The sequence below is a fragment of the Ochlerotatus camptorhynchus genome, unplaced genomic scaffold (assembly GCF_037179485.1).
Source record: "Ochlerotatus camptorhynchus isolate MF236.1 unplaced genomic scaffold, CSIRO-AGI_Acam_v1.1 ptg000454l, whole genome shotgun sequence".
Lineage (NCBI taxonomy): Eukaryota > Metazoa > Arthropoda > Insecta > Diptera > Culicidae > Ochlerotatus > Ochlerotatus camptorhynchus.
The window spans coordinates 8,027-30,699 of NW_027040940.1; the positions used below are offsets into that span (position 1 = coordinate 8,027).

The 22,673-nt window shown below is 41.3% G+C and overlaps 1 protein-coding gene across 1 annotated transcript in view; it reads right to left on the reverse strand.

Annotated features, from left to right (window-relative positions):
* Positions 1-4,640: 4,640 nt before the first annotated feature.
* LOC135712015 (muscle M-line assembly protein unc-89-like) overlaps positions 4,641-22,673 on the reverse strand; it is a 44,329-nt gene continuing 26,296 nt past the window's right edge. Inside the window, exon 6 of the mRNA XM_065234980.1 lies at positions 4,641-6,678. Coding sequence (XP_065091052.1) covers positions 4,889-6,678 — 1,790 coding nt within the window. The 3' untranslated portion in view covers positions 4,641-4,888. The remainder of the gene's footprint in view (positions 6,679-22,673) is intronic.

Genomic DNA, 22,673 nt, shown 5'->3' on the forward strand with positions numbered 1-22,673 from the left:
GAATATTTCAGCGCTGAGCAAATCTGTTCTACCGTAATTCTATCCTCCGGAGGCACGGCACAAGGGGAGTAATCTACATTTTGGACGCATTGCGTCACCTGGTTTTCGAGCGGACTTTGGATAGTTGAGCCAAGCAAATGCGATGCAGCAATATGATTGCCAATCGCATTTGCTTTTTCTTGTGGGTTTATGAGCCGATTGTCATCATTTCCGACTCTGAGAGGTGGAACGGGTTTGAGATGAGTTTTCAGCACCTTGGCTACCTTCCAGAATGGACGGGAGCGGTCATCCAGATTCTGGACAACACGCCCGAAACTTTCATTTCGGAGTGAGTCCACTCTGTAAGCAATCTGCCTGTTCAGATCGGCCATTTCACGTTTCCTCGCTAGATCTCCAGTCCTCTGAAACTGGCGTCTACGCACATTTCTCAAGCGAATCAGTAATTGGGTGTGGGAATCAATGGCAACAAACTTACCCCTCACAGGAACTTGTCGAACACACGTCTCGTCAGCCACGGATATGGCCTGGTTTAGTCCTTCCAGTGCCTGGTCGATGTCCTCTACGGTGTTAAGCGGCGTATTTTCATCGATGTTTCTGTCGACTACATGCCCAAACTGCACCCAGTTGACATGATGGTAGTCTTTGCGCAGGCTTTGAGCTGGTGCCACGTGGGTGCCGACTTCAGCCACCATCAGATCGTTGATCGCCATCGGTTTGGATAGTCCAATGTTCGATAGAAAAAAGTCCAACGTGGAAGGGTTTCCCGCCGGAGAGATGAATGTCGGTTCATCAGGGAATTTCACTGTATACAGCCCATGCTGCGAGTGGTCGAAGAGCAGACGTCCGTTCTGATTCCGCTGATAGTTCCGCCTTGGTTCGTGGCGGGCATTTAAATCACCCCCAATGACGAATCGTGAGCTCGTGCGAGTGATGGTGGTCAGGTCATTTTTAAATTGGATGCCTAATCCATTACTGGCAGCACACTGACGAGGGCAGTATACGGCGATGAACCGGACGTTTCCGCCTCGATTATAGAAGTGCGGATATGCGGCAGCGTGTAGAACTTTATTCCTTTCTTGATGATGATCGCAACACCACCCCCCTGGAGTCGATACGATCAAGCCGGATAATGTGGTGATCAGGCAACCAAAAGCTGTCACCGGATTTAAGATGGGTCTCTGTTAGGAGGCCCACGTCGATACTATGCTTGCGGAGGAAGTCAGCAAGCTCGAGTCTTTTTGCTCTTACAGAGCATGCGTTCCATGTGACGACAGTTATCGGTTTAGACACCATACTGAATAATAAACTTAACGAGCACTTGTATCTGTTCGGGCTTGCTGCAGCACTGACGAAGAGCGCTGGTCATGTCGACGAAAATCTTCATCAGCTCATCCGCAGATGAGATCGGGATTGGCGTTTTGTGCTGGTGGTTGTCTCCAGAATCCAGGGGGGGGATGGAGAGCTTTGTCCAGCTGAGGCACCAGATGTTTCTTGGCGGGGGCCGGATTGCACCCGTGGATTTGCTTGACCGTGTTGCGTAGCAGGAAGAGGAAATCCTCCAGTCTGAATGCCGACGTATTGTCCTTCTTTCGTCCTAGTTGATTTCTTGTGGACGCCTGCTTTCGGATCCGTTTGAAATCTTCGCGTTTGGGGCACTGTTTGTCAGACCCTTGATGAGCGCCATTACAGTTGGCGCATTTGGCCGCTTCCGACTCGTCGACAACACACTCGGAGGAGATATGGTTTTGGGCGCAATTGCCACAGCGCGGCTTGACGAAGCAGTTTCGGGTGCCGTGCCCGAAATTCAGGCAACGTTGACACTGGGTGACGTCGTGACGGCCGCCACGGTATGGCTCCCATCGGACAATGATGGAATTGATGGAGCGGATAGCCTTCAATGCATTGAGCGTCACCGTTCCCTTCTGGAAATGCACCAGGAAAAGACAATCTGGATACCTTTTGACGTTCTCGTCCCTCCTTGTCATCCGGAAGACAGCAGTTGGGGCCAGCTTGTAGCGGTTCTTGATTTCCGCTTCAATCAGCTTCGCGTCAAAATTCGGTAGACCCCTGATGACGACCTTGAATGGTTTCTCGCCGGGAATGTCGTGGGAGAAAAATTCCACCTTGGTAGTTCTCAGGTGGGCAACGACCAAGTCATACTCCGCTTTCGTGCGGAGCATAACCTTGGTGCCGCCCAACCCAACTTGAATTCGGCTTTAACGCCCAGCGAAGCCAGATCTGCGATGAGATCGTTAAGATGGGCATTTTTTACTACCAACGGAGGTAGCTTTACTTTTGCCGTGCTTGTGTCGGCAACGTCACCGAAATCTCCGACATCACTACCGTTTGTCGCAGTAGCATCGCCGCGAGAAATCGTGCAATCGGACTGGCTCCGATTCTTCTTCCTCTTCTTGCTGCGCTTTCCTTTTGCAGCTGGCTGGGTATGCTCATCGATGGGAAGAACAGCAAATCTGTTCGATGTGGACACACCGGAGCTTCCTTCACCGGCGTCCTGGTCCTTCACCGGGCTTCGCGAGCGATGCTTCCCCATTTCGGGGCACACACACACGCACAACAGACCACGAAAGAGAGAGCGCGAACACTAACTAAGAAACTTTTAGAACAACTCAAGAGAGCGAGCTCTAACCGAACTAAACTGCTTGACGTTCAAGCAGAGAATGAATGGGGAAAATGTGATTGTTACTTCATTGAAGACATATTTAGCCAGAAGCAGGTTTGTCTCTCGCTACTGGGAAATTGTTTTGTATTTTTATACCCCGTACAGACTAAAGCCCTACAGTAAAAGCACCGACAAACCAACATGAATGACCATAACAATCACAATAAAATTTCTGACCAAAGCACACTAAATACTGACTTCTGGCTCCATGTTCGCGGGAAATATTTAGATAAACCATGAACCCGCATGCAAAAGTTAAGAATTGGTTCGTGTCTGATCTACTCTGGACAAATTATTTGTATCTAGATCCAAAAAAAAATCTATGGTTTTGACAGTTCGGATCACTGCACATTTAAATCGGCCATTTACGATTTTCGGGCATAAGTCAGAATTAAGTGTCATGTCGGTTTGTCGGTGGTAAAAGCATAGAGGTAACTCTAGACTAGAAAGTCCCGAAATAACGTGCTCAACTTTTTGACTCAGCTCTGGTACTCTCTTCGGTCCCAAGCTAATCGATGCACCCCTCGAAACATAGGAAAAACCAATAACCCCTTATTTTATCTGTCAAACTTTCATAGCGAATCAAAACAAAACATTGCGTAGTACTAGAATTTCGACTAGAATGGGATACGTTAATAGTTTGCTTGGGACCAATAGGCTAGTCAAGTAGTGAGCCAATTTAAAATCGTTAGTTTCGTATTGATTGTTGGTAAAAGTATGGACGACTGTCACCACAAAACTGAAAAAAGCTGCTCCAATCGAGCAAAGCGGTGCATTTTGACGGTTCGATTGGAACAACTTTTGACAGACATCCATAATTTTACTGTAGGGCTTTAGTACAGACTATGCCTTTTATCATGTAATATAGGCTATATACATCTAGTTTTCACTGGAAATCCTATGTATAGTGCTCATTGCAAGACAGCCTATATTACATGATATAAGCCATAGTCTGTACAGGGTATTAGACTTGTAAAAAAAGATACAAATCGCTTAGAATCAAGATTCCTAGAGTTCGAGATCTTTTAAACAGATAAACACACATATTCTTCTTGTCTTCGTTCGAACCGTTCGAACTATACACATTTTTAAAGAAAACAAAAATATGGGTGAAATTCTTTAGAAAGCAAACTTCACTTTTCAAGATTCTATACCTTGAATGAACTCAAACAGTTTTTTATCAGCCAGATACAGATTTAAAAAAATGTGGCGAAACTGGCTAGCGTTAGTACTGAGGAATTATGGGAAAGGGAAGCGTGTTATCCAGGTAAATTTTCAGCTGAGCTATGCTTCGATACGTACACAGGTGTACGTGGTGTTAACATGGAAGGGGAACATATTCTATGATGGTAATAAGGATAAATGAAGTGACCAGTTGTCATTCACGGTGAAGTGATTCCCGGGTAAATCAAATGGGAATCACTTCACCGTGAGTGAAAAGATTCAAGGTACAAATTCCCGTGACGACCTCGGTGGCAATTCAGTTACCGGGATAACGTCTACTACAAGATAGATTTGGAAATGCGAAAGAAGCAGGAAGAGGAGGACAAAAAAAGACTGATGCAAGGAAGAAAAGAGTTGCACGAACGGGAAAAGGCAAAAGCCAGGAAGATAATTTATAAATAAATGTTACCGAGATTTTTGTATGTTCTCTTACAAAACATATGAACTATCGGCTCCGTAAAGCTAACGGGATTGAGCCTTCCAAATAAACGAAGTAGATACAAATAAATCACCCTTGAAGAGCCAGTTTGCCGATACACGATGGATTTACTTCTTGCTTCAGAAATTTCTTTCAACGCAAAACAAAACAAGTTGCTTATATTTTTAAGAAAACGTCAATACTTATATTTTTAACAAACACGACGCAACTAATTCATAATTCCGTTCGATTTATTCTTTACTCACCTAATGAATAACTCCTGCCACTCGTTCAATCATCAAATTAATCCATAGTTATAATTAAAGATCAAATCATTAACTAATCAGGCTTGCGTAACTAATTTGTACCTTCTAGGTCTACACAAGTAGCTTTTCAGACTTAATCGTAAAAGAATAATCAAAATGCTATCGAATCGAATCCTGCCATTCAGTTTTGGTCGACGATGTGTCTTATTACCAGTCTAGAGTAAGATATTGGCTTTAAAACAAGCTCACTAGTTCATTTTTTCCTACACAATACTATGTACATTATCACCTGGATTAGTTTTACCATTTTCGACCACCTCCACCTCCTCGGTGGTTGTTTTGATTGCCACGATTGTTGTTCAACCACGGAGGCCGATAGTTGCTACCTCGTGGACCACCTCGATCGTGATCACGGTTGTTGTTCCAGTTGCCACCGCCTCCTCGACCACCGCCCCCGCGGTTGTTGAAGTTTCCTTGGTGAGGTGGAGGGCCACGGTTGTTTCCCTCTCTACTGTTGCCACCGAACCAGGCAGGTGGCGGTGGAGGACCGTTCCGGAAGGTTTCGTCGTCCCGATCGTTCATGTGCTGCTGCATCGGGTGAGGCCCCCGAACGAAGTTATTCTGAAACATGTTCGGATGGGGTGCTCCCATGTTTGGTGGCATATTGTGAGGCATATTGGAGGGCATGTTCATCTGACGCATCATGGGGGGAGCCCCGGGAGGAGGTCCATTGTTTCCACCCATCGGTGGCATTATCGGACCCATTCTGCCGGGTGGGAACATTCCGGGCAGTGGACCGTTATTCGCACCGGGCAGTTCCCAGTTGCTGGTATTTCCGAACGGTGGGAAGTCGTTTGCCGATCCGGTGAAGAACGGCGAGTTGAAGCCGGCCGATTCATGCGGTGGAGTAGACTTCGGTTCCGGCCAAGGCATGCTGGTGAAATCGTTGATAGAGTCCGGATTGCCGGTCACGTCATCCATGGGAATATGCATCGGTTCGGAGATGGAGTAAACATCGACGTCCGGTTCGGCAGGCGAGTCCGGAATCATGTGTCGGTTGAAGTACAATGCCTGTAGGATGGTTCGCTCGCGATTCTGCTGGATTCGCCGCTCCTGGCTGTTGACACCTTCGGGGTGAGGCGGAACGTTATCGATGGCAATCAGTGGCAACCAGGCCGTTCGTTCCACCATCATGTCTTCGGCGTCCACCTTGCGAGCAAGCATGTACTTATTTCGTTCGTCCACCCGTTCCAAATGTTTGAGATCTGTGAACGTCCTCGTCACGTTGCATCGTTCGGTAACATCCAGTTCGAAGTATCGCACTTCTTCGAGGTCTTCTTGGGCCTTCCACTTCAATTGCTTCTTCGGTCCCTTGCGTCGATGGATAACTAATACACCCGGTGGACCATCCGGACCGCAACCGGGACCGGGCAGTTTCTTCTCCGGCACTTCCGCTTCCATCTTCTTGGCTACATCATCGCCAACGGCATCGATCAGATCGTTCCGGTCGTCTGCGTCGTCGTCCTCGATTACCTCGGATTTTAGACGTTTCGGCTTCTTCACCACATCTTCATCTTCGTCGTCCGGTTCGGCCGGAGTATCGGGGATTTCCTCGGGTTTCGTTTCGACAGCGCTTTCGGGCTCGGCTGCCACCGGTGCATCCGCCGGTTCGTTTTTCTCCGGCTGTTCTTTTTTGTCCTCGGCAGTTTCTTCGCTATCGGCAAGCGTATCTCGGTAGAACGACATCGGTGCGGCCACTACAGTCGTCGGGGAGGCAGGCCCTGATGAGACCGGGGAGCTAGGCGCGCCGGCTACGGTGGTGGAAGTGGCGGGTTCTTTGTCCTCCCGCGTTGGGCTCGTCGGCGGTGAAAGTAGGATGGTCTTTTCCGGTGAGGCTGCCTTGGCAGCGACGAGCGATTTCTCCGGCGTAGGGGTAGTGGGGGTGGTAGGGGTGCTGGGTGCGGAACCAGCTTTATGATCACCCACTTTACCCGGCTCGGAACCGCTCAGTTTTCGCTTGCGCTTTTTCACATCCTTTTTCAGCGTGGCAGACAGTGCGTCCATGAACATGTCCGATTCGATGAGGGATGCTGTAATGGGAGAATCGAAAGAATGGGGGGGTAAGTGATTTGTGTACTATGGAGTTTTTCCGAATCATGTTAGTTCAGTTTTTGAGCTATGAGTTAATTCAATCGCGGCTGGTCCGGAAGTGTGCATTTGCTGGTAGCGTCGGCAAAGTGGTGAGTGGATGGATAGCTGAAAGTAGATCTGTAGGAGAGAAAATTGATGCTGGTCTGGACGCAAATTATGGTTAGAAATAATAGATTGAGCACGTGAGTCTCTCATCAGAAGTTCTTAATCTCGTGAGCGGAAGGAGAGCTACACAGTAATCTACGACTCTGACTTAACATCTAGGTTTCTTTGAGAGGAGCAACGTGGTGGCAGTGACTACATGCTCATCAAGAAATGCAGATTCATTTAAAGCCCTCTCCTTCTTAAAGACGTGAGCCAGCCAGTGGCTGAAAGCCCCTATATTAGTTTATAATAAAGAGAGAAAAATCCCTAGGAAAATGTACTAACGATAAGTGGTTTAATTTCAAATTGAACTTTAAAAAGTACGAATCACAGAAATCGTCCAGGCATAAGGTGAGTTAAAAATTGCATGCTTCTGGGAACGGGAGAACGTTGAAATGGCGTCCGGCTAGCAACTATCATTATCGACTCTTTAATAAGGAATATGAAATCGAGTACTTTAAATGTAGGTCATCCATATCATCAATTGGAGCTGCTTTAATTTTAGATCTTTGTTCGAATCTTCTACACTGAAATACCCTACATTTTCCATATTTATAGTCCTGCAGAAAATCTGTTTCGAAATCGAGACAAGCGTAAAATGCCATTTAATAGATTAATGCAAATTGACTGTTATAGGAGTTCTAAAATCAGACCAATTCGGTCTAAAAAATTCAAAAATAGAACAAACCGAAGCAATGCGACTTCAGCAAACAAGTGAACCCGTGGAATCGATAATAACCGCTTTGTCTAAGGCAGTTCCACCTCACCTAGCTCAAACCGCTTTGAAGCGTCAGGATTCCTACTCCTACCCCATCGCAGCATGTACCTACCTAATAATGCGTGATCAAAACATGTGACTATGTGCACATACTCAGGGTCATTTTTTTTACCCTATTTGGGTCAAACTGTGCCTCTATGATTGACACAATTCGAACCGGAAGCAAACGTTGTTGAAACATTTCTCGATGGCGTCTGCTTTTGTCGAACATTGTTGAATAACAAATGTATTCACAGAACGGAAGCTTCGTTGTCCTTCTGATTACTGGAGGCAAAACGATCGTCATCCGCCTAGAGGAGAGTCGGAACAATGAACAGCCGTTTATAACCTCTTCACTTGAAAATTCAAAGGCAATTCTCGTTTGGACCTATTTACTATCTAATTGATAACCATGAAAACGTATTCACCGTGGTCCGCTTGTACAGCCCCCAACACAGTGAATTCATCTGCATAAACGTCAACTTGATTTTGAACGGAAAATCTGCTTTTGAAAAATGACCCACGTGCACTGGTGCCTTAATTTAGTGAGATCATCTCACACTACGATCATAAGGCAACCGCGTACTTGAGCAAATCCGCGCCAAATAGCGAACAAATTAAGGTAATTTCAGATTTTACCGCTCAGAAAATTCCATGAAACTTCGCATAATTGTTCGGCTAGGAGCAATGGAGCAAGTTTGAGCTGGAATTCGGCCATTTTGACTATCGTCTAATTTTTCAAAATGGCGTATTTGTCATTTTTCAATAAACCATAGCACGAAAACGGCTCATTTAAACGGAATAGCGTCTGAGATCAAGTTGTAGGAAAGTGGAATGCCTTTTTCAGAAAAAAAAAATCACGTATTTTTGTAAAATTAAAAAATTCAATAACAAAAAAACCGCATTTTTAAGGTTTTTAAAACTTAATTTTGAAAGCTTAACAAAAATGCCAACTTTTCTGATGTTGGACAAAATGGACATTTTAAAATTGATTAAAATCGTAGTACATCAACTTTTAGTAGAATTTTTGAACGTTTTTGGCACGCAAGATTTATGTAATTTGAGCATAGGAAACGATTTTCTGGACAAAAAAAAAATGTTTTCTACAAATTATTTGCGAAAAACAAATTTCCACTAAACCTTGACGTTCTTATACGTTTAGGTCAATTTTTAATTGTCCATTGTTTCCAATATCAGAAAAGTCAGCATTTTTATAAGCTTTTTAAGAAACATAAGTTTAAAAATCTTTAAAATTAGCTTATGTTTTTATTGAAGTTGTGATTTTTTTCTTCTGAAAGCGCAATCCAGTTTCCTACCATTTTGTTTCAGACATCATTTTGATTAGATGAGCCACTTTGCTGCTATGATGTTTTGAAAAATATAGAATACGCCATTTTGAAAAATTAGGCGATAGTCTAAATAAACGAATGTCAGCACAAACTTGGTTCATTGCCCCTAGTGAACAATTCTGCGAAGTTTCATGGAATTCGGAGAGGGTAAAATCAAATCGATTCGTCAGTTGGCGTGGATTTGCTCACTTTCTGATTTCTGAAGAAACTGTTCATAAATCACGCGAACGATTATGCCTACTAACTTTTACTACGCTAGGATTAATTTTTTATTTTTTATTTGCTGACGTGATTTATGGACATATCTTCAATAAGTTTCATCCACTTATCTTTATTAGTAATTTTAATCTATTCAGACAGCCAGGCTTTTCGGACTTGGAGGAAGGAGTTAAATCTGTTCATGTATTTCTGTCAATGTAATCAGTATGTTGGTTCATCAAATTACCACTACCAAATTCTATCGTCTTATTTTTCTTATTACTTTTCGTACAATTACTTAAGTTTTTAGGCTGAAACATGAATGGTTAACAAAATTCCTCTGTATATACTAGCAGAACATTGAGATTCATTATAAGCAATGCGTACATTTTCGATTTAAGAATAAAATATTCATTAAGAAAATAACTTCCAGCAACAAAAATCATAAAATTGAACCAAAGCGGCATGAGATAATGCAATACAATCCTGATTTAACAGAGAAGTCTTGAGTAGAATATATAGTTACGATTTTCTCGGTACAAGTAACTTTAAAAGCAATAATTGAGCTAGTAATTACGATGATCACAACACTGTCACGTTTTGTCATGACGACAAATCCGATGAGATTTTGAAGAAAATCTCTATCATCGTTTTCTCATCCGATGATAGTGACAGAAGTATCTCTGTAAATATAGCGTGAGATCTTTCATTGAAAATGACATTTGCTAGCCCTGACACAACATCAAATTTAGTTTGCAATTAGACTTTGCTCGAGTACCTAGGGGTAAGAGGGGCAGAGTAAACAGGTTAATGGTTTTCACACCTCAAGGCTCAAATCTAGGGGTTGGCCCGTGGAAAATTAGAACTTTTATTTTTGTGGGCCAGTCTAATCCCACACTCCAGTTCCAAATCTCTAATTGTTCGAAACATATTAATTGGTAATAGGTTCACCATTGCAATGACTATTGACCAATTAATTTGATTCGAACCATAAGAAATCCAAGGCTAAAGCACAGGAAGCTCACTATGCCCCTAAATATGTACAAAAGTTTGCTTTTGCCAACATTAAAATTAACTAACAACTTGACCTAATTTATTTTTATTGAAGCGAATGATCAATAATCGATACTTTTAATCAAATAAATGAGCTTCAGTTTCCAAGCCGAATGGTTGAGAGTCACGTAAATAACGATAACCAACCGAACAGCCAACTTTAGTGGCGAATATCCAATCAACTACGCAAAAAAAAACCAATGAGTCACCATAATCGTGACAGACAAGAAGCTCACTATGCACCTCATTCCCCTACTCCCGGAAAATATATAAACTGTTAAAAAAATCTAAAATTTGTTTTTTATTTGAAAGCATATTAAAAATGCTCTATCAAAATTTGTACTAAAAGTTGATGATCTAAGATTTTGGTCAATTTTTAAGTGTCCATTTCAGAAAAGTCATTCCGATTAGATGAACCGTTTTCGTGCTATGATTTAATAAAAATATCGACTTCACCTTTTTGAATAATAAGGTGACAGTCAAAATGGCCGAATTCGAGCACAAACCGGGTAAACAATTATGCTATGTTTCGTGGAATTCCGAGAGGTAAAATCTAAAATTTGTTTATTTATTTTGTTTGGCCTGGAGCTGCTCAATTGTAAACACAAGAATTGTAGAAAATTTTGTTCAGTTCAAATTTTTTGTAATATTTGCAATGAAAACAATCATTTAGACTTCGTTTTCAGCAATAAACCAAATTTAGAGCAAAAAGAAAAGCTCCGAAATTTGAGTAAAAGTTTATCTTCTACTATTATTGTCAATTATATGAGCACTATTTTCAAAAAAAAAAAAAATTTCGTTTACAAACGCAGTTTCGCCCTTATGACGAATTATACATAGTTTCATGGAAACCGACGAACTGAAAGATTCGTCAGTTGGCGTGGAAATGCTTTTCTTCTTCTTCTTCTTCTTTCCTTTATTTAACGTCGGTCTCTGTTCCGCAATCTAGTGCCAATCACCGACGGACATCGATTGCCATCCATTGACGGCAGCTTCCACACCTGCGTAGGATATCGCACCCATTCAAACACACATGGGCCGGGACCAACGGCTTTACTTCCCTTCCGAAGGAAGACGTGACCAGAGATTTTTATGCCTCAGAAAAATCCCACCGACCTCGGCTGGGATTGAACCCAGACCCATCGGGGTGTTAGAAAGCAGTCACGCTTACCACTACACCACCGGCGCCGGCGTGGAAATGCTCAACATCTAAGTTGCAAACGTAAACAATGGCCTTTTTCCGTAAATTTCTCGAGAATGACAACACGCCCAAGCAAAGCACCCAAATGATTATGTAGGAGAGGAGTCCTTCTATCCGCTAGCATTGCTGTGGCAGTTCGCAAAACAGTCAGGTTCAATGCGTCATTTTCATATGAATATGAACTGCCATCCGCCTCATCATTCACTGCCTCGTGATAGTCTGAAGGATTGGGAAGTAAACGAGTCACTGACAGCCGAGCACTCAGTCAGCACGTTTACTCTTCCGTGATGGTACCCAATCCTTGTTTTGAATGACTGAGCGTACATTTTCTATGGAAAAATGCCTCAATTACATGCTGTGTGAGCGAAGGCAAGCGGTGTGATTCGCCTGTTAGTGAGTGACTGAATGTTTTTGGTGGCTCTTTCATTGCCTCGTCCTTTACCGTACCGGTACAAACGGTCTAAACAGAGCAATGAATTGAATAGTGCAGTGCTTTCACACTCAGCCTAAGCAGTCAATAATAATAATTGCTGGCTAGTGCTTAGAAATACGAGAAATTTGCGAATTAGGTCTTTATTCAGTAGAGCATTAGGGTAAAGGACGGCTTCGGGCAAGCAACGCTAATCTCACTGAATGTTCTCTCCTCGTCTTTGGCTTAATTACGTCCCTACTGGAACGTTAGTATTCTAGACCCACTTCCACAGATGTTAATAGAGAGCTTTCCAAGCCGGTACCAATTTGCGTTTGTATAATTGAGTAGCAAGAACAATCATATCTACACTGAACCAAACCATCCTCCTGTTGTAGAATGAATTCGCATTCAGTTGACTGTAGATTCTATGTTTCTAAATTTTAAATGACAAAACCATTTGGATGAGTTTCTGCACAAAAACGTGTTATACTTTCAATTGGGTTCTTTAATTTTGAAAAATATATCCGTTTTTATACATCATCTGAAAGAGCTTCGTTTTCTGAGCACAGCGATATTTTTTTCGAGCCCACACACTTTCATCTCGATTTTTAAATCAAGGTTCAAAGCAAAATAATAACTTCACTGTTTGGCACTAAACTGACAAACTGACAGCTCGCTCCCATACAAAGTGACACCGAGGGGCGCGAATAAGGTGATTTTTGCAAATGTAATCGTACTTATTTAAAATAGTTCGAGTGTACCAAAATTGATGAAATTTTGGGTTTGGGTTCCATTTTTAATGCAGATTACGAATATGCATTTACCTCAATACCATTAAAGAACCCAATTGGCGAAGGAATATTAACATATGTTTCGTATGTGAACCATTTACAGTCCATATGCTAGGTGGAATGGAACTAAAAAGAGAAAAAAATTTATTTTGCGAATGCACCATGACTAAAATCATTCGATATGTCATATAGTCGCTCGCATTCTAACATTTGGAAGAAACATGGTTAAACACGCAGTACGTGGAATTTTGATGGCAGTCGCAGAGTAAAGTGAAAATTAAATTAAGTGTTCAATTGTAGACGTGTCGGTAGGCAAAAATAATAATTTGCTGTGAGAACATTTTACTAAATCATGTGTGTTGTATTCCAGATAAGGATTTCGGGCAGAAACACCATTAGTTTTGTTCAAGCTGACAATTCCGAAGATAAGCTACTCTCAAAATCAGAAAACATGGTGTGAACATTAACTTTTTTATTTTGCTTTTTAGGATCAGTTGCATGTAAGGGAATCATCTCCAGAGAAACGAAATCAGAGAATTTCCGAGTAGTCAACAACCTCTGGAATAAAAAATAACGACGACCGTCATTCAGCACAAGATTTCACCATGCCACCCCTGCTATAATGTCATCCTGATCAGAAAGTTCATTTGTCTTTTTTTTTAACTAATCTTACTGTCGATTTTCATCTGATTTTCCGAAATACCGTTCGAGATCAATAATCATTCAAGAGAAATATAAAAAGTATTTCACTATAAAATTCTTTTTCGTTTGATTTACGTCTACGTAGGCTTTCAAAAATTTAACTAAAATCAACCAATATTAAGATGACAAGTATCCTAATTGATAGAATGACGATCGTCTCAATATCATCTGATAAGCGAATAATCATTCGAACCAAGGATGACGTTTAGGTGAATGCCAATCCGAAAAAATTTGCTAGCTCGATCCAGGAATCGAACCCACACCGTTCGAAAAATTCATGTAAATTTCTGCGAGATATAGCGCACATAAAATTAACGCTAGATTTGGCATAAATTTACGCGATATTTCGTGTAAATTTAAGCGCAATATTGCTTAAATTAGCAATATTGTATGCAAGTTTGTAAACGATTTCGCTGTTTATGCCAAGTATAGCTTAAAATTAAACGAAGGGAGATTTTACGCGATAGTTAAAATTCAGATTTTTTTCAGTGCAGCCGCCTCTCCAGCATGGTCTTGCTTTATAGCTGCGCTTTTACCGACTGACCAAAGAAGGTTTCGAAGGTCTAGGAGGATGCGAATGTCAAAATTTCGCCTATGCATAATGGATTCAACCCGTTTTACTTTGTTTTGATTATTTTTAAGAATTTATTAGGCTTTCAAATAATCAATATATTGTTGTTCAGTCATGTTCAGTACTCATTGCCTTGAATAAATATTGAAGAAAAATAAATCGAAATTTGATCGTTATATCGAGATTCCACTACTAATTAATTGATCTCAATGAGCCCTTTGCCCCATTGCAATAGTGTTGGGGTAAACCAGCATGAAAAGTGCCAAACTCAATGTGAGGTGGATGGATTTATATTTGAACGGACTCACTCAATATGCTTGTCAATTGATGGGAGCCAATGTGAACTGTTAAACGGAAGCCACAAATGTAGTTACTGTTCTTATCTATCATCAAGTATTATCATCTCATATAAATGAACATCACTTTTTCGAGACAGCATATTAATTGTAAGCTGGACGGCAGAAACCAACACAGTTTGGATGACGACTCAACTGGGTTAAATTTCCAATAAAACATACTTTGGTGAAACAAAAATGTAGACAATCTTTGTTAAACTCATGGAGGCTCGAGCACTGCTGGCTCAGATTGTTTGGCGGTATTCAACTGAAGAAGCATTTTTAAGCAATTTTCCATTGGCTTGCAAAATGCAGTGTGATTCCCATTTGATTTGTACGGCAATCATGGCTCTTATTATGAGTATCACTTCCTTATCACCGTGTAGGACACCCGTGATAAGGCCCATTTTCTTGGAATGAAACATATGCAGTACTAAATGCTGCTTATTTCGGGTTGCCGATAATAGAACAGCTGTTTAAACACGCAGTTCAAATGTAAAGGTGGCCGACAATAGTCACACTCCCCCCTAAGAAGTTTGGAGCGTTCAAAACAGGGGTGTCATCTGGGGAAACGAAGCGGTTTTCGTGTGATCGCTTGTATGAAACACTCGTTTCGTCTTGGTTACGTAATGTGGCCCCAGTTTTGTACAATTCCCATTCGATGGAATGGATAGGGGCAGCATGAAGCAAATGAATGTAAACAAACACTACATTATGTGTGCGTTACGCCGAGTACAAGCTCATAGAAGCGCGGTCGCTGCTTAGATTGACGAGAATACGTAAATGCCGCTAGGGCGATTCAAATATGATACACACTCAAAAAATTTCACACGTTTGATCGAAGTGTTTAAACACTTGATTTTCTAAATGCACAATCACATTTACTTTAAGTGTATTTCACCTTGGTTCAATGTGTTATACACGTTAATTTATAGTGTTTCAAACTTTGAAATGTTGAAAATCTTTCACTATCTATTCAAGTGTATTGCACATTCAATCACGCTACTGTTCAAAACAGATGGATTTAAAGTGTTTTGCATTTCAATACGATGTGAATTGCTTGCTCAGAAAGGTAAACATCGATAACAAGAGTTGTGACTTTATCCTATCAACCTGCCTCATATATGAGAACAACCGTGGCACAGTGAGATCGAACGAAGACTTCGGCAGCAGCATACCCCAACAATCCATGATCGAATCCCAAATCAGACCCATTAAAAATATATGTGAAAGCTCTGGCCTCTGGCAGTTTTGTTTATATATTTGTCGATTCATTTTTAGAGTCGGTAAAGTAGAATTCGATAAAGTAGAATATTGTAGAATATTGAACTATGGTGTGCAAAGCTATTGATATCACCATATGAGGCACATAGAATCCAAGTGTGTCACAATTCAAATCCATAGTGTTCAGGCATGGTTCATAGCATAAGATTCACACATGAAATGGATGTGTTTCACAATATGCGCAAAATTAAGTGTGAGACACATGATGATGACGTGTGGAATTTTTTGAGTGTAGGGTTTTTGATCTGATTTCCGTCCTACTAAGCACAACCCACCCTTTGTCACTCTTTCTTGAACGGGTTTTAACAATAAATGAAATGTTTATATCAAAGATTACTTCTAAAATTATTCCCCTTTCCTAAGTACCGTTGAATTTGATAAAGAGCCACATATTGTTGAGATATTATTAAAAATCTAACACTGGCTTCTTAATTCCAAATTCGTCCTACGAGTTTCAATTCCTTCCAAACGCATTGAAACGCCATTGGATTTTCTTCGTCCTACGGATGAAGGTAGAAAAAGCGAGTTCGCTTGGAGCGCTTCTTTTGTTTTGAGAACAATGAGTGTAAATACTCACACAATACGCTCTAATAGCTACAATCAATACGAAGCTAACGATTTTAAATTCCCCCTTATTCTGCGAGTCACGTGACTCTCTGTCACCGGTGAGGTGACAATTGTCACCTCGTGTGAGGTGACTCTCCATGTAAATCAAATGGAGAGTCACCTCACACGAGGTGACTATTGTCACCTCACCGGTGAGAGAGAGTCACGTGACTCGCAGAATAAGGGGGATTGGCTCACTCTACTTGACTAGCCTATTGGTCCCAAGCAAACGATTAACGTACCCCATTCTAGTCGTAATTCTAGTACTACGCAATGTTTGTTTTGATTCGCTTTGAAAGTTTGACAGATAAAATGAAGTGTTTGTGGATTTTCCTATGTTTCGAGGGTGCATCGATTAGCTTGGGACCGAAGAGAGTACCAGAGCTGAGCCAAAAAGTTGAGCATGTTATTTCGGGACCTTCTAGTCTTAGAGTTACCTCTATGATGGTATTGCTATGTAGCTGCGCCTTTACCAACTGAGCTAAGGGAGGCCGCCCACAATTTCTTTAAACTTTTCATGTTTTCCGCATAGTTTCGAAGTTTTGATTCTTTTTTATTTGCATGGCAACGTCTTATTCATCGATCGATGGACTACGAGATCGAATGAAACGTGATCGTACACTGACAAACAAATCAAAATATGATACGTTTATCGAAATGAAAAAAAATAACCCAGTTGGGAGGAGGCCTGATAATTTTACAGCCTTAAAGCTCGATCTTCCGAAACAGTTAATCTCGAGCATGAACTTTTTTATCAGAATTCAAGATCGCGAATCTATGTACCACACTTCAATTATGGATGTAATAGGGTAGATGCACCAATTTTGGCTATACGTTCCTGTTATGGTGTGTTCTAATTATGTCCTGTGGGATTCCCTTAGGCCATAATAGGAACTGGTACACCAATGTAGTAAGCGTTTAAGGCATGCTGCGACGGAAAGAAACAAGCATTGAGTTGGAAAACAACACGACATCGCGAAAGAGGCATTCGTTCCGCGATGAGCTTCTTATACAGAAATAAAAACATTTGGCGAAAGTCTGTTCTGGTCCCACGGCAAGTGGATAATTTACCAGCAGTGACGGTTTTTTACATCCATCCTACACTTAATTTTTATTGCCGAGATTTCAACAGCCAACCAGTTCTGTAAATTATTTTGCCGAGACTCAGTAAAATGATTGTCGAGACTCTGGTAACAAATTAGAGTTTAGCTGAAATCTCAGCTAAGAAACAATAATTTGGCAGAAATTCCAGCTAAAGTACATGCCGAGCTAATCGGCTCTTGGAGATTTTACCGAGCTAGATTGAGTGTGTATGCGCCACTACCGTCGGGATAACGTGACTCTCCGTGCAAATTAAATGCGGGCGTTTCGTCGCCACGACGTGACTCTTGCCACCTCTCTGGAGACAGAGAGACACCCGACGAAGAATTCATGCATAGGTGCAACGGAAGCACATCCAAATCTTTCATTGGCTCCATTTGTTTGAAGCAGATGCTGTTTTAATTAAAATTAATATTGGGTAGGTACATGAAGCGAGAACACAGAGGCAAGTGCCATTCGTCTCCATGTTTGTATAATACAGTTCCGTACACTTTAACAGTGCTATTAATTTTCATATAATTCGATTGAAGATGAACCAATACAACCATTCAATCAATTCTGTGAAAAAGAATTCTCACATGACCATAATTTGAACAGCCTCATTCTCATTCGAAGCTCATCGTCTCTGTCAATTGAGTCACTGACTATCATTTGCTATACGACAGTGGAGTATGGAAGAAACCCAGCAGAATGGTCCCGAACAGACAAGTCGACCCGATGTCAGATCAATGTAAAGAAAATTTAACGTCGATCCAATATCGTGTTGTTGTCGGGTCAACATCGGGGAGGGGGTTGGTGTCGGGTTGGCTTAGCTTTTTCGCCGGAATGTCGACCAGAGCTCCGGTTATGTGTAGGTTACACTCAATTGAATGATATTAAGCGTTTCTCAACAAATAAGAATGATCCATGCCTTCGTCAAATGACTAAGCGAATGCGACCATGCGAAGGAAATCCCCTTTGATAGCGGATAGCTGCTTTTCTCATTTTCATCAAAAATGTTCAATTGATTTTGAGAATTTACAGCACTGCACTTTAAGCACGTGATAGAGTTAGCAATGTTCACGTTTTGATTTCTTTGTCTACATTGAACAACCGATGGCTTACCGTCTCGTCTTAGGTTGGGGACAGTCGGTAAGGTAGGTTATTCGTTGTTCATTTAACTATTTAATTGATTGTGGATTATTGAGATCTCGCTATGTAACCGATATTCAATTGATAATTGGAATTCAAGCTTATATATTATTAGATTCAATTCTCAGAGATTCTTTGAAAATCTCCTGGAAATTTCTTTACAATCCCTCTGGAATTATCTTCAGAATTACCACGTAATTCTACTTATTAATACCTTTGAATCATCAAAAGAATTAACCTTAAACTTTCCTCACAAAGCCTTTAAATTTCTCTTCTGATTGACTTTCTAGTTTCCTTGGAATTCATCAAGAATAATTTCAAGCTCAGATCTTAACTTTATTTGCAAGCAAATGATTTCCAGAAGAATTTTTTACTGCAATATTTTACTTTCCTAAATTCGACCTTGCTACCCCCCATTCAGCTCAATTACTCTTGAAAATCTTTGAGATCTCGGATTTCAAAATATGTACGAACTTAATTTTAAAGCTCAGAAAATTTTATGCAGTTTGTAAAAATATGTTTCATGCTTCAAGAACTAAAAAATTGTTTCAAGAAACTCTTTGAATTCGACCATTTAGCTTGTCACCCTTGCCCTCCCCCTCTCTACGACACTGAGTGTGGTCCGCACTTTACGTATAGAAACTAGCTATATGGCCCGTCATATGCCTTCAGCTGATCAACACTGCTCTAGAACTAACTTTTTTTTATTCTTTATTAAAGTGATTTTACTAGAATCTACTGGTCCAGCTGATCAAATGTTTGCAGCAAGCAGAAACTATTTCATATTAGAATTGTTTACCAATTAATTGTTTGTTCTGTAACGTAATTGAACTATCAATTGCTTTTAATTCAAAATTTATGGCTTGAGGTAGGGTCAAGGCAAAACGATATTCAATTAAGGACAAGCTTCATCTGCTCAAATACTTCACGTTTTCAGGGGTACAAATCACATAGTCTACTAATTATATCGTGCATAGCTTCATGGAAAGGGGGCCGAATTTGCTCGAGATTACTCTTGGACTAATAGAAGTCGTGTGTCTGCGCAAGCTGTGTAGAGCTGAACATTTAACTCGATACTATTGCGAAGCATTTGTCACTTCCTGGTATGAAGTAGATCGTGAGTTGTATATGCCCGAGAAAACGAAAAGTGGGGAAACAACTGTAGTGAAAATCTGGGTACAGGGGAGCCAAAATCTGGGTCAACTGGGAGCCAAACATTTAGAAGCCACAAATGTAGTTACTGCTCTTATCTATCATCAAGTACCTATTATCATCTCATAGAAATGAACATTACTTTTTCGAGACAGATTACTAATTGTAAGCTGAACGGCAGAAGCCGGCTATCTCAGTGAAGCAAGCTTAAAACCTAGGCACAGTTTGGAAACAGTAAACAAACTTTATTGAAGTCATGGAGGCTCGAGCCCTACTGGCTCGAAGTTTTTGGCGGGATTGAACTGAAGAAGCGCATTTTGAAGCAATTTTCCATTGGCATGCAAAATAAAATCGATTGAGGCCGCTGTACCCAGGTGAAAAAAGGCGTCCGTGACCCGTGTTCTTAAATACACAAATCCTCCGAAGAGCGCGCTATTTCACAGCTGTTTTACAATCGAGAAAAAGCGGTGGGTGGACGGAACCACCCACTGTGGTCTCCGAGGGATTCCTGTGTTGTTATATTTCATATCAGCGAATGCTGGTATGATGTGGATGTCTATATGATAAAGCTAGACGTAAGAGGGGCATAGTGAACAGGTGGGGCATAATGAACATCACGCACTCCTGTCCTAAACTTCTAACCGAATCAAATTAACTGGTAAGTTCAATATCACCATTGCAAAAATTATTGACCAATTGATTTGTTTCGAACCATACGAAACCCAAGGCTAAAGCACAGGAAGCTCACTATGCCCCTCCTTTCCCTAAATATGTACAAAAGTTTGCTTTTACCCGCATTAAAATTAACTAACAACTTGACCTAGTTTATTTTTATTGAAACGAATGATCTGATCAAAAATCGATACTTTTAAGCAAATAAATGAGCTTCAGTTTCCAAGCCGAATGAATGGTTGAGAGTCTCGTAAATAACGATAACCAACCGACCAGCCAACTTTAGTGTCGCCTATCCTATCAACATGCCCTACCCAAAAAAAAACCCAATGAGTCACCATAATCGTGTAGACAAAGAAAGCTAAACCTCGCGTCGCACAGTAAAGCCAACACAACAAGGGAGTCGCATGGCATTTTGTTCAATGTCACACACCATAAAGATGTCTTCTTCAGGCATGAGGGTGCATGAGCGAGGCGGAGCGGGGTCTACATATGAGAGAGATAACTAGTGCTTTTGTCTCTCTCATACCTGCGATTCCCCCCACTGATTTCTGAATTCACCTTTAAAACGGCATGCGTCAATCGTGGTTATTTTTTCTTTGTGGTAGGTACTGGGGCATCCCTTAGCTCGGTAAAGGCGCAACTACAACGCAAGACCATACTGGAGGTGGCTGGGTTCGATTCCCGGTCCGCTAGAGAAATTTTTCGGGTTGAAAAATGTCTCGACTTCTCTGGGCATTTAAGAGTATGATTGTACTTGCCACACAATTATACTAATTCAAAAATGGTACAGGCTCCTAATTAATAACTGTGAAAGTGCATCTAGTTGAGAGCACGCAATAAGCTAATATGCTATAAGCAATAAGCTTGAAATGCAGAGAAGAAGAAGAAATAAGGTACTGGAAAATCAAAGCTCTGCTAGCTTACGAGGCCAGTGCACGGTCGAACAGACCAACTCAAAATCGAGTCGAATCGACTCAATTTCGTCAAAAGTTAGTTTAATTTTCCGGGAAAAACTTCTCGCATATGAGGAAAATCGATAGAGGTTTCACTCACTGTTTTAGAATACTCCTAGACTGAGTAAAATTTCCATGGATTTTCCTAATATTCGAGACGTGTTTCCTGATTTTCCACGGCTTTTGCCCAGAATATTCATTTTGACGAAATTGAGTCGATCTGATCGACCGTGTCGGGCCCATAATGAAAAATAAATAAATATCGAAGCACCTATCAGGTGAAACGCGTTGCTTATCAATCGTTAACCTTCGGGCAAATTGTGACATGCCTGACGGCCATGGCATATTGAATACTAAATGATTAATTTTATGATGGCTTTCAGATTGAACCCTAAGTACATGTCCTAAAAGTGCCCATAAGTGTCATATCTGCCAAAGCTTTCCACATTCATCTATTCGGACAGAGCAGAGAAAAAAAATGCATTATTCATGGACGCTTTTTCGATCGTTCCAATTCCCTACTATTTTCCGTCATGAATCATAAATGCCTTCAAACGCGGCCGCACACACTCATACACAAACACGCAACCACCACAGACAAACTACACTTTGAGAGGCGTCGTCGTATTTCACCATCATTTTGTCATCCTTGGCCCCTTGTCGTCGTCGCTTGGGAATCCGGGACTCACACGAGACAAGCACCCGGCAACGAATCGGATACATCGGTCTGTGCGCAGATGAGCGTGGGTGTGCGAGTGTGTGTGGATTTAAATCTATGTACAACCCATGGAGGAGGACTCGATGTAGGGAGCTAGTTGCAGTCAGGAAATGAAAAGTGCCTCATCGAAAGCCGAACCAGCAGTAGAGGGTGCGCGCGCGTGCCTGCGCCGTGGACCAAAGAAGACCGGACTGAAGGTTGATTTAGTTGTACGATGCGCAGCGGGAGTTGGGAATGATTATTTAATAGTTGCGTAACCGCAGTGCGGGTATAGTTCAGCAGGCTACCCCAATAAGCGGGTACCATATATGAACGATATCAGACATTGTTGTAACCAATCATCATATCCACATAAGGGGTTGGTAAGCACTTCTCATGGTTGTTTTCGAAGCAACTTACTGAAGCTTGAAGAAACTAGGTACTGCCCTCATTCCCGTTTTCGAACGAATCGGGTTTTGCTTACAAACCAACGTTTTGTTCTAAAACGGAAATAACGACGATTTTTAGCAACTTTAAATCATTCAATTTGAATTGTGGCGTAAGCCTTAATGCTTATAATTAGACTGGCATTAAACCAATCGTATATTTCGATGGAATCAAATGTAATTTTAGTAAAAGGTACTAAGAGATCCTTTGGAAATTTTGTGCTGGCAGACCACCTTATATCTATTTCAACGCTGGGGCGTAGTGGTTAGCTTTCGTACCTTTTCACACCCCAGTCACGAGTTCAAATCTCATTCCCCGAATAAGTCTTGAATACGACCCAGGGTGTTAAAGTGACTTTAATAAAAAAAAGACTGC